The 14,033-nt window shown below is 25.4% G+C and overlaps 1 protein-coding gene across 3 annotated transcripts in view; it reads right to left on the bottom strand.

The window, feature by feature from the left end:
• Nucleotides 1-13,792, bottom strand: part of LOC135922012 (uncharacterized) — a 26,261-nt gene extending 12,469 nt beyond the window's left edge. For all 3 annotated transcript variants that reach the window (XM_065466141.1, XM_065468032.1, XM_065459591.1), the window contains exons 1-2: nucleotides 13,133-13,792; nucleotides 56-242 (exon numbers count right to left, since the gene is read on the bottom strand). In XM_065466141.1, coding sequence (XP_065322213.1) covers nucleotides 56-242; nucleotides 13,133-13,701 — 756 coding nt within the window. In that variant the 5' untranslated portion in view covers nucleotides 13,702-13,792. The remainder of the gene's footprint in view (nucleotides 1-55; nucleotides 243-13,132) is intronic.
• Nucleotides 13,793-14,033: the final 241 nt, after the last annotated feature.

The following is a 14,033-nucleotide window of genomic DNA, read 5'->3' on the forward strand; positions in this document are numbered from 1 at the left end:
GACACTAATGTTTACTATATCAATGATAGTTTATTTATTTTTTTAAATAGTTAACTTGTGTTTGAGATATTTTCTGGACTGGAACCACTATGCATTGATGATTTCGATTATCTTCCAGTAAACTATTACTCAATTCCAAATTGTCTAAATGATTAGTTTTTTTGTTGATCAAATTATCAGTATTCTTGTAGATCAAGCAAGAATCTTTTTTAAATCCGACACATTTAAGCTGTTTTTGATTTCTAGAATATTTTAGAAAAAAATAGATTTGTTAAAGTAAAAAAAACTAAGATAAAATATTTTTTCATGCATAATAAAATTATACAACCACTTAGTGGTAAAGTGTGGAATGAAATTGTATTTATAAGAAAATAATATTTTGTCACAAAATATTTTCAAATAAATTATTGAATTACTGTTGTTTGCCCGATACTTTATTTTAAAGAAATTTTTATAATAATAAAATGAGATTCGACCAATTATCCTCTAAATCATAGAGCTTGGAATTATTTCATATATATATATATATCAGATTCCGCTGACTCCTGTTAAAGTGTTAGGAATTCTGGAGTAATCTCAGATCATCCTAAAACCACATTTGATATTATATTTATACAAAAGCAAGCTAACAAAAAATTTAATATTTTAGCCATTTATAAGAAATAAGTATATTATAAGAGATAATTAATATCAGTAAAATAAAGGGTTGAAAAATTATACATATCATTACCTCCAGAAATTTGTCTGTTCTTGTAAATATCATTTAAAAAATCCCAGACTCTACACCTCTCGAATGCATATAATATATCACTATAAACACTAACATGAAAGAAAATTAAGTAAAAGTTAATAAATTTTTTAAATACCGACTATAATTCAAAAATTTTTGAAAAAAGCATTTTTATAAAATTTATTACGGAAAAACCCACCTAATCGTGCTTTCTCCCTACAGGAAAAACCTAGATACGCCTATGATTACCTTATAAAAGGCAGCAAAATCAATATAATAAAAAATTATTTCTGTTATAAAATTTAAAATTTTGGTTCCATTAAATAAATCTTTTACAATTTACAAATCATAATAAATTTGTATTAAATTAAATTAAATTATGATATAATATTAGTTATAATGGTCAAAGAATTTCGGCAAAACATAAATAAAACTATAAAAACTAGAACACATTCAATTTTAATTCAAATTAATTCATTTAAGCTATCAAGGTCTCTACTAAAAATAATAGTCTCGATGTATGAATATAAAATTTTTAGGATTTCTTTAAAATCAAAACTCATTTCAATTTTTTTTTGATGTAACCGAATAATAAAATTATTTTATTTTAGCTAATCTAATTAAAAGACTTTATAACCGCTACAAACATCATAACTAAATTATAAAGTTTGAATGGAAATAAGTCGAATTATAAGTGTTTTTTGATACAATGAGTTGAATAATTTTAGTAACTGTCTCTATCTCTGATCTTTAAAATGATCATCGTCATTAAAATACTTTGGTATTTTTCGAGGACCGTAGTCCAAAGCTGTTTCTTATTAATATTTAAGTTTGCCTTATTAATTTATATAATTTTTTAGAAAATTTTTGAATATATTTTATTTTATATTACTTTTCTAGAGGAGTTACTTTCATATTGGAGATACTCTTTCTTTTTTAGTTCATTTTTATTTTGCAATATACTATAACGAAATGTTTGTCAAAAAAGTATTTTACTTATATCAAATAATTGATTATCATAAAATACTTATATATTTAAATTAAATCATAAAACAAGAATTAAATAAAGGAAAAACAAAAATATTTTTAAAATAACAAAAAAATTAAAAGAATGGTATTTTTATATAGGACTACTGCCTAGGCCCCATCTTTTATTTAATGACCGTGGTCCGATCCGTGCGTAGTTCCTAAAGACCGAACTGTAACCCTCACTACTTTCAATGTCATATCTCTATTTACAGAATGACAGTTTTTTTAAAATTGATATTTTTATTTTTAAATATGAATATGAAAATCGTTAGGGTTTTGCAAATCTGGAGTTTTAGCAAATCTTTATGAAAATTATTTGTAGTAGTAAAGATTTTTTATTTAAATTTTGAAAGACCTGATTAGTTTATAATTTTATTTCAATATGCAAGGAGTACTACCTTGCAATTTTAAGTAAACATTTGAACTATTCTTAAATTAAATTAATTTCTATATTCGACGGTTTTTAGTAAATTTAAAAATTAACAAATATTTTATGCGAAATTGTCTAAAATTCACAAGCTAGGTTTATACATATTCCGATAAAATAAAATGAGCTAGATAATTTAAGTTTTTATAATTTGCTAATCCGGGCCTACGAAGCATAGTCCTGAATTTATTAAACTCATATGATATTTATAGTATATCTATATCTTGTTCGCTTGTTTTTAAATCACATACAGGGTTTCCCATTCAAAAAAGGAAAAGTCCCAATCATAAAAGGAAAATGTTCAATCAAAAAAAGAAAAGGCCCAAACAAAAAAGGAAAAGTGTCAATCAGTTTTAGGAAAAAGTCCGATCAAAAAAGGAAAAGGTTCAATCAAAAAAGGAAAAGTGTCAATCGAAAAAGGAAAATTCCCAAAAGGAAAGGAAAAGTGTCAATCAAAAAAGAAAAATTCCCATTCAAAAAAGGAAAATCGTAATTTTTTAAAATTTCTTAACAATTTTTTTTAAATTTTTATTTATTTTTGTTATTCCTTCTTATTTTATTTCTAACTTTTTGCGATTTCTTTACATTAATTTTCTTACTGTATCTTCAATCTATTTCTAACTTTTTGCGATTTTCTTTACTTTATTTTTCTTACTATATCTTCTCTCAATTTATTTTTCTTCTCATTTTTGATAATTCTTTTGTATTTTTAAAAATAATTTATAAATTTAGGTCCATTAACAATTCTTTACTTTTTTTTTCATCAAACATACAATATTCTTTTTGTGATTTTTTCATTGTAATCTTTTACATACATTTCTAACCTATTCAATGATTTTTAATCTTTATTTTTTGAGCTTTTCTCAATTTTTTTCTTCTCATTTTTGATAATTATTTTTTAAAATTATATTTATTTTTTTTGGCAGACAAATATCAAATTATTTATAATTAGCAATTGCTAAATTAAATTAATCGTTTGGTTATAATGTACCTTTTTAAAATTAAATAAGTTTGAACTGTAATACCAAACGATATGTAAATTAATAAAATATAATCATTTTTAAATTCATATTTTTAAAATTTTCAAAAATGAGAAGAAAAAAAATTGAGAAAAGCTAAAAAAATAAAGATTAAAAATCACTTAAAGAGATTGAAAAGGTTAGAAATGTATGTAAAAGACTACAATGAAAAAATCATAAAAAGTATATAGCAGGCGCGTAAACAATGGGTGGGGGGGGGGCCCCATCGCAAATTTGATTGTTTTCATAAATATCATTTTAAGCTAACAAAAATTTTACCCTCCACCCCCCCCCCCCCAATCAAAATTTTACAAATATTTGAATATCAATTTTCCAACATAAAACTTATTTTTTATAAATAAATTTTATTAAAATTTTCTTTCCTTGTGAGTACATTAACATTATTCAAAAATATTAATAAATGGAAATATTTTAAGTCAAAGAGATTGAAATCAAATGGTAATTTATTTTATTATTATATATAATTATTTTATTAAATTCAAAATTATTAGTAAGTTAGAATTAATAAGTATTTTTTGTAGAACAGAAGAAATAGAAATACAAAAGTTAAATAAGGCTGAGCATGAAAAAAGTAATGTGTCGTCAGAAGCGATATCATTATTGAATTAAATTGATCATTCAGAGTTTATCATTGCTGCTAGTTGCATCAATAAATTATTTTCCTATAGCTCACTACTTTGTAGAAATTTACAAAAACCAAATTCAGGTTATTGATTTGGTGGAAAATATATAAGAACAGGTAGATACAATAAGAATGAATGTAGATGAATATTTTCATAATATTTATATAGACATTGAATCGAAGGCTAAATTTTATGATATAACACTAATTAAACCTAGCTTAGCACCTGGGCGATTATTGAGATACAAAATAAATATTGGCTCAACTGAAGAATATTATAAAATATCCACTTTCATCCCATTCTTAGATACTTTTTTATCGCAAATAAAAGTACGGTTTTTAGATAAAAAACAAGTCTTTAGTAATCATCAAATTTTATTACCTAAAGACCATTCTTCGTTTTCTGATGCCATTATTGGTAAAATTAAATATTTAGTAAAATTTTATTCCTATGATATTCATACTTAAATCAATTTAATCAGTGAATTCGCATTTGTGGTATAAATATTTACTACGTTTTTTACCTGAGCATGCTATTGATGCGCTCAATCGGTGTAAAGAAACCTTGGCTCAAATTCCTAATATTTTGAAGTTGTTTTATATTCTACCATGTTTGCCTATTATAACATGTACGAATGAAAGGACTTTCCAACTTAAGAAGGTTGAAAACATATTTATGAAGTACTACTTCCGAATCTTGGCTAAATGGGTTAGCTCTGTTAAACATCCACAGAGATTTGGTTCTAATGACAAACAAAATTCTTGATGAATTGGCAACATTCCCACGAAAATTAAAAATCACATTATAATTATATTATTTAATAAAAAAATTTGTATAATATTGTATTTGATAAGGTTTAAAAAAACTTGTATAATATTGTATTTGATAAGGTTTAAAAAAAACTTGTTTTTTAAATTATTTTCTAGTCAAAATTTTATAGTGTTGTTAAACGCCTCGTTTTGAGCCGATTTTTAAAAACGGCTAACTCAGTTATTTATCCAGAAAAATATTATGCAAGCCTAAAAATTTTGCTCATAGAAGGAGCAAAGGTCTCGATATATAGTATCGAAATTTCGAGGCTTAGTTAATATTTTTCTGGCGAAAATTTTGAGTTAGCCGTTTTTAAAAATCGGCTCAAAACGAGCCGTTTAACAACATTAATATTATATACATCCTACTATTAGTATTTTCAATAAAAAAATTATATTATACTTATATTGTATGAGAATTTAAGCTGAGGCTAGCTTTTAAAGAAAATTTTATAAAAAAAATGACATTAAACTTTATTTCAACTTTACATTTAAAAAACTTTATTAAATATAATATACCTAACTAAAAATAATAAAAAATAGGCTTGTAATATACATTAGCACGAATTAGTAAATAATAGTTACAAATAGAAATATAATTATTATTAAATTATAAATAATTTAATGGAATAGCTAAAACATAAGACCCGGCCGAAGGCCAGATAAAAGGGGTTTGGAGGCGAAGCCCCCAAAAATATCCCTCCCCCCATAAGATAATTTTGGATATGCCACTGGTATATTGTATGTATGATGAAAAAAAAAACGTAAAGAATTGTTAAAAAAATGGACCTAAATTTATAAATTATTTTTAAAAATACAAAAGAATTATTAGAAATGAGAAGAAAAATAAATTGAGAGAAGATATAGTAAGAAAAATATAGTAAAGAAAATCGCAAAAAGTTAGAAATAAATTGAGAAAAAATACAGTAAGAAAAATAATGTAAAGAAATCGCAAAAAGTTAGAAATAAAATAAGAAGGAATAACAAAAATAAATAAAAATTTAAGAAAAATTGACAAGTCTTTTTTTGAATGGGAATTTTCCTTTACTTTTAGAAATTTTCCTTTTTCGATTGACACTTTTTCTTTTTTGATTGGACCTTTTCCTTTTTTGTTTGACACTTTTCCTTTCGACACTTTTCCTTTTTTTGATCGGACTTTTTCCTAAAACTTTGAGACTTTTCCTTTTTATTGACACTTTTCCTTTTTTGTTTGGGCCTTTTCCTTTTTTGATTGAACCTTTTCCTTTTATGATTTACCTTTTTCCTTTTATGATTGACCCTTTTCCTTTTTTGAATGGGAAACCCTGTAATAATATTAACAATAAAGAATATATTTGAAATTTTGTACTTTTTTACAATACTATTATATTAATTAATATTATAAAAGATATACAATATTTTAAACATTTTTTTTTAAATGAAAATTTATTTTTATTTATCAAATTATTATTTAAAAAAAGTAAGACCAACGAAAATAAAAAATAACAAAATCAATTATACTAAATTAAATGCTGGTCTGCGATTTAGGTTGGTTATCTAAAATCTATGTTTTAATTTAACATCTATGTTATTCTTTTCAGCATTAAGGATAGTGTGAGTCTTAAACGAAGTGTAATGTTTCCTTTTAAAAGAGTGAGTGGCTGGCGTATCTAAGATCTTTACGTAATATATGGTGACAGGCGCGTACACAGGAATTTAGTCTGGGGGAGGGGAGGATAATAAATTTTTTTAAGAAATATTATTGTTAATTAAAAATACTAAGCATAAATTTATTATGACATAACTTTTATATTACACAATTTTAAATTAATGTGAATTACAAAAAAATTATATATATAAACCGGTATTGAAAAACTATAAAATAAATGTGAATTACACGATATGAATCACTTAAATGACCCAAAATTGAAATTTGAATTTTTTGAGCCTTTAAAATATATAAAGTATAAAAAATTTAAATGTTGGAAATATAAATTAATACACAAAAAGTTTCTTAGGAATAATTGTATTTTGTATGTTTTGAGCTAATTTTTCAATTATTTATCCTTGCTTGGCGTTAAATGCCTATGAATATTCAAACGATCCAAATCATTCAATCTACTTTCAGAAGTTGTATTTCATAGATATGTTATACAGAGACTTGCAGGCCCGGCCCCTGAGCCGGGCCGTATTTAATTTTTTTAAACATACCCAGGTCGGGCCCGAAATTTTTTTAAAAAAAACACCCGGGCTGGGCCTGAAAATCTTTTTAAGAAAATATCCGGGCCGAACTGTATATTATTTTAAAACCAAATATATGAAATCGCCATTATTAGCTATAAAAATAAAAAATAAATATAATTTATTTTTAAAAAATCTGGGCCGTGCCCTGCAAATTGTACCTCTGCAAGGCTCTGTTATTCTTCTTAAAAAAGAGAATGTTCTCTCATTAGTTTACTAACGGGAAGAGTTGCTTATATATATAACCATTTTAATACAGTGGGAATATAATCTAAAATGTGTTTGAAATAATGCAAAGCATCCATAGCATTTTTTGGGACTATATCAACCATAGTTAATCTTTTAATCATAGTTATTCAGCTAATAAGGCATCACTATTTTAACATCTTCATGACAAAAATCTAACAAATATTTATATTTTTTTCTATCACCATCTGAAAAAGGTTGGAAAGGCTTTTGTGGAAGTAATATCTGCGGATTTGTAAGTGTTGCATGATGAATTAAAAACCATTCATTTATTTGGGTTATGAATGTATCTAAGAGAGAGGACATTCGTTTTATAACACTCTTCTACTGATCCTATATTAATGTTTTGACGATGAGCTTGCTGTAAGTTGAGGAGGACAAATATTAAACACGTATAGCTCTGCTTTTGACTCCAATAACGTATAAAATATGAAATCCTTCCTCAACATTAGCTCTAATTTCCTTGAGTTCTAATAAAATGCTCTCCGCTATTCTCATCTTCTTAATCAAGTCAATGTTATGTTTTTGAAAAGTATTACAAATTTGCAATAAGTATTGAATCCAATAATTTTCTTGCTTCTGAGGAAATATTACTTTCAAGTCATTGTGATATTTCAGTAATAGCATTAATCGGCTCTTCTAACTCCATAAAAGCTGTTATTGCTTGGCGGAGACTCGATCTCGTTGGACAAGCTTACAATTTCTTTCTCCCTAAAAGGAGTTTCAGAAATAATTATTTGACTAGAAATTTAGATAAATAATACGCCACTAAAATTTTAAAATAATAGGTAAATTACGCCAAGGAAAACTTGAAATCGAAATTAATTGATAAAATAACTAGTAGATGAATATGTTATATAAATGTAATTAAATATATATATGAGATAGGATTATAAATATTAACAAATATAAATTAATATTAACAATATATTTTGGAAATATAATTCGGCATCTGCATTTTTTGGCTGGGGGGGGGGGGATTTGTCCTCTGCCCCCCCCCGCTGCGTACGCACCTGTATGGTCATGGTTTTTAAAAAGTGTTGAAAGCAGGTTTTAACATTTGTTCAAAATTAAAAATCTTCAAAGTTCCTTGCTCTTTTGAAGATCAAAAAATGTGAAGATTTTTTTATAAAAAAAATAATTTAGCCATTTTATTTAAAAATACATCTGGGAAAATTTTTATTCTTTTTTAAAAAAGAACATCAAAGGGAAAATCGAAGAAGATACAGCAAAAAACATATTATATTTTGAAAAATCTTCTATGAGCATGCTCAAAATTTTTTTTGCGAAAAAAGATCTTCAATTCTTTTGATCTTAGAAGATATTTTTTTTTTCAAAATTCTAGGCGAATAATTTTTTTAAACCCTGGATCGTTAAAATATAAATTGTCAGACAAACTTACCCTAAATTCACGCCCGAATTAGCTGCAGAGTATACAAAATTCGCGCGAATAATGCAAAAATACAGCATATCGATGATAATTTGCAATGAAATATTTCAAATACAATTATATATTTTTTTAATTTAATTATTATATAATTATGATAAATTATTTTGTAAAAAACGGTGTTTCTCTATTTTAAATATATTTTTGTAAGTTCTTATTTTATTTGGCTCCGAACCCTGAGCCCGGTTAAGGGAATTTTTATTGAATCCAAAAACCTTTTTCTTTTTAGAAATGAGAAAGGTTACATTTTTTTATTGAATTTAGATCAAAATTACCCCAAAAAATTTAATTTTTAAAGAGATGCCATATTAGTAGGCCTACAAAAAAACGAATCAATTCGATTTAATTTTCGAATCGAATAATTATGGTATTCGTATATAATAAAATAATTATACGCTTTGATTCGAAAATTTACTAAAGTTTATAAAAAAAATATATTATATTTTGCAAAAAAAATTATTTACAGATGTGGATGAATGACACTTTTAAGAATTATACTAAAACAACTACAGTGTTGTGCAAATTTAATTTAAGACATTTCCATATTTATTTGAAAATAAAATTATTTGACTTATAAAAAATTGTTAAAATAACTTATTTAAATATTTTTATCAATTTTTACATTAAAAAATTTTATTTACAAACAAATTAAAAAATATGGAAATGTTTTAAATTAAATCTGCACACTGTAAATGTCATCAGCGTATCAAAATCTACAGAAAATAACAAGAGAAATAAATAAAACCCAATATTCATTGCGTTATCTGAACAAATTTATATGAATAATATTAATATTTGAAAAAATTGTATATATAAAATAAAATGTTTTACTTTGCATCGTTTCATTTTTTTAAACTTCATAAAATAAAACTTGGTACGCTTTATAATGCGATTTTTTAAAATATTTTGTAATAATATGAAATCACAAAATAAAACTTATGAAAATAATAACAAAAAGAGGAAATGAAAATAAAATCCACTGGGAAAATTTAATAATTACTTTTTATTTTTGCTTACTTACGAATACTAATGAAAATATAAAATATTTACGAAAAATTACAAATATTTACAAATAATTTCGAATAGCACAAATAATTTCGAATGCGAATAATAAAAATATAATATTTAATCCGTATTATAATATCAATCTTTTTGTATAGCAAAAACTATTTAAAATATTGTTATTGCGATAATTTTATGGGTATTTCAATTCAAAGCAGTGGCTTAAGTAAGAACCTTTTTCGGAGGAGGGAGATATAAAAATTGCATTATATTATAGTAAAATCCCATTAGGTAGGATCAAATTCCCCTTGAACCCCCTCTAACGGGCCAGTGTTTCAATGCATCTTAAATAACTAGGCTAATTCAATTATTTTAACAAAAATTAAAATATTGAACCTTTTTTAATAGATTAATCAATAATTTATGAATACTAAATTTATACCCTTGTCTAGAATGCAAAAATATATTCTTATATCTTATCAAAATTGCTAAAATATTTTTATAAAATAAAATACTAATCAATAAATTCGGAACTTTTTTATAGACTTTCCTATATTTAAAAAATAATTACAGTGGTTTATTGCCCATCCATCGCATTTGTTTTATCAAGGTTCATTAAATATTTAAATATGAATTAGCCAACAATTTTTTCTTTTTATAAAAACAACATTTTAAACCATCCAAAATTATTTTGACCCCTTTATGTATTAAGTATGTTTGATAAATAAAATGAAAATTACAAATAAATCATCTTCATCGTAGCGAAGTTATTAATATATGCTAATATTTTATATTTAAAAATTTATATTAACAATTTGTATATTAGGATTTAAAATTGAGGACCTTTACCGATATCAACGTATATTCATTTTTTTAAAAAAATATCACCTAAATAAGAGTATATCTTCTTGACGCAGTTTTTTGATATGGGCATTGAAATTTTTTATACAGGAGTTTCTCAGAACGTTCTCCAACTATTACATAAAAGGGTGCTTCTATCAGGAAGAGACTCTATATTATCCATAAAAAAAAATATCAGAGACCTGTGGGCCCCTATCGCAGTCAAGACCGAGTCTAAAATAAAATTACAACCTTGCTAATAAGTTTTAAAAATAAATTTAAATTAAATAAATACAGTTAAAAAAATACGTGATGGATTATTTTAAACATTCCTGGCTTCTCATACATTTGATTATTAGTGGCTCAAGCCCAAAAATCAATAAAGATCGGGAAAAGAAGATGGGGGGGGGGGGATGAATCAAAGGTTAGGTGCCATATTAGGCATGCTAGAAAATAATTCGGGCAAAATCAGGTCTAAATAATAAACGCGCGCCATAAATGATTTAAGTTTTAAAGATTTGTCTATACACCATACCCTGAATTCACTCAATCTCTACCACGTATGTAAGTGTATTGTAACTTGTGCACCTAAAGCCATCTGTAAATTTATTCTTGTTAATGTGAGGCTTGAAAGTGCTAAATGAATATTTTTGATAGTATTATAACCTGAACGTTTGGTATTTATGCTACACTCTCAGGCCCCATAAATCAAATAAAGCCCTCTAAATTTTGACCCTTGCTTTCAACGACTAAATTTATCATTAAATAGTGATAAATGTTAAATTTATTCAAAAATACTCTTTTCCCATCATCTATTTACTCCTATGACTAAAGAAGAAATTTGCGTTCCAGGGTCTCCAGGAGGGTCGGACAGTATACAGGATTTTATAGAAAAAAAACCTATACAATCGAATCAAAATATTTTTTAATCCTTCACATCCGGCATTTTTATTTAATTTAATTTTTTTACTATTCCCAATATTCAATTCTGTTTTCGATCATCTGGGACCTTTCCATATTCCTTAATTCGCTAAAATTACGAAACTATTATCTATACTAAAGAACAAAAACATCGTTAATCTCAAATTTTTTATAAAAACGTAACAAAAAAAACTCACTTTTTTTAAATCGACATTTTGCATACATGCATTATCAACAATATTATTTTAAGTTGACAAGGATTTAAAATTGAATGAGTATTTTACATATATATCTTTTATCGAAAAGTGACGAATGAATGGAACTGGTTAATTTCACATTTTAAAAACAGTTTTGGATGCCTATTTTAAAAAAAAATTCTTATTTTATTTATTTGTATTATATAACAAAAAAATCGATTTTTACAGTGACCACATCGGCAAATCAAATCGAAACAAATTCCTCTGAATGAATGAGTATTCTTTTTTTAAAAAAAGAAAAATATATACCTAAGGCAATAAGAAATTTTGCAAAACACTTTTGATATAGAGAAATTTTTTTTGTATATTGTAAAACGTGAAAAGGATATTTTGTTCAAAGATGCGCCTTTTGTAATTACTACAAAAGCTCAATAAATAATTAATATCATTGATAATCTGTTTTTTATATTACTCTTTAATTATCAATCGAATTAAAGTGATTTTTAAGTGTATATTACTTTCATTTTTCTACTGTAAAGCAACTTCATTTTACAAACAATAAAGGTTTTACATTTTTTTGAAGTGGCCAAAGATGGGTGTGATTGTGACTGTGAGTGAGTTATCAAATTCGTGAAATCATGATATTTAATATTTATAAATCTAAATCTTAAATGCATTCTTTTGTATTTCTCCTCTCACCAGCGAAACTATTTTAAATAGTTAAAATAAAACCAAAACCAACCCCGTTTAACTATTCCCTCAATGAAACATTTTGGTTTCCTAGTTCCACTAACGTGTTTTATTCGATAAATTTATAAACCAATTCATAATTAAATAAAGGTGTGTATATGTTGGATTTGGAATGTGGAATCTTTAAATTTTATATTATTTGCTAATGGAGATTTTTAAATTTCATAGATCTAATTTGACCGAAAATTTTCTCCAGCATGTATAAAATATTTACCCTATAAATTTTTGTCATAACTTTTGTATTTTTTTAAAAAAATTAATATAAATTTAAAATGATTCAAAGGTTCTAGGCAAAATTGTCTGAAATTCACAATGTGGATTCTTTATACATTTCAAACCATATCATACACATATATCAAATTTAAAATTCGCCCTAGGTAAATAATTTAGAGATCCCGAATCCTAATGGATTACATATCCCACTACAACATATATATGACAATAATTATAATATAGGAATTTTTTTACTCAGAAATTTCAAGTCAAGAAATTTAATTAAATAAAAAATTTGCATAGCTGAACAATTAGAGTAATTGATCGGATGTAATAAACCAAAATATCTGATAAAGTGAAATTTTCATTATTGCCCACACTATTCCATGATGTTTCGTTTATAGATAATTTTTACTACATTATTTTTTTCAAAAGAACTTTTTATAAAAATTCTGCGTTTATTAGCTAAAGCGTCATTTAATTTTATAAACGTTTAAAGCGTCCAATCAATTTGGATTTCGGCATGGTCCGGAGGAAATACCGGACTATGATTTTCACTATTACTAAAACTGTTTTATAAATTAGCTGCTTTTTTTATTAATAAATCTAAAAAATAATTCAAAAATAAATATTATTACTTTTTATAAATGAAATATCCGGTTAGAAATACGAGGAAAAGCAAGGAGGCCAAAAATAGAGATGATACCACTATTGTCACCCAAAAACCTACAGAAACATCCATCTCTACAACTTTGGCATTAGCATCACTATCACTCATCCAATCATGTCCGCCCTGCTTGTATTTCATTAAATCGTCATACTTTCGGTAACCCCCTTTAACATCATCATCAGCGAGGCTAATGGAAGAAGAAGATATCCAGCTAAAATTATTACCGTTTTTACTGTGTTCATCTTTATATAGACTATTGAAAGCTAGTAACAAATCCTTATTTCTAAAATTATTATCATAGATTCCAGGGCTGATTTCATTTCGAGGATTCATCGAATAAGGTCTCGAACATTTAGAGCTGACTGAATGAGAATTTAGTAAGTCTATTGGTTTAATAAGAGCTTCTTCAAGACAATGTTCGGCGAAAAAGGAAGGTGGAGGCAGAATGTCGAATTTGGGAGGTTCCGATAATGCCCATTCTTTGCGCATAGTGATAACATTTTTGTGGTCTCTTTTGACTAGGAAAAAATTATTCATTTTATACCTTAAGCGATCTCCATTTCCATAATCTGAGTCAAAATTAGGACGATATTGAAGTCTTTTGTTATATTGAACCCGGCAATATTGGCAGTTGTTTATTGCTATTGGATCTTTTAAAGGCATAAATTTATTGATAGGAATGGCTTTTTTATGAATGTGCGCTTTGAATTTTGATGGGTATAATTAAAAAAAATAAATAAAGCTGAAATGATAATAAAAAAAAATTAAAAAATTGTTTTAAATAAATTGTTATTTAAAATTTTACAACATAAATAGAGAATACTTTTTTTTATTAATTAACAAATAAAAGAAAATAAATGATATCCTTA

Source organism: Gordionus sp. m RMFG-2023, chromosome 1, assembly GCF_954871325.1.
Source record: "Gordionus sp. m RMFG-2023 chromosome 1, tfGorSpeb1-WG-v2, whole genome shotgun sequence".
Classification (NCBI taxonomy): domain Eukaryota; kingdom Metazoa; phylum Nematomorpha; class Gordioida; order Chordodea; family Parachordodidae; genus Gordionus; species Gordionus sp. m RMFG-2023.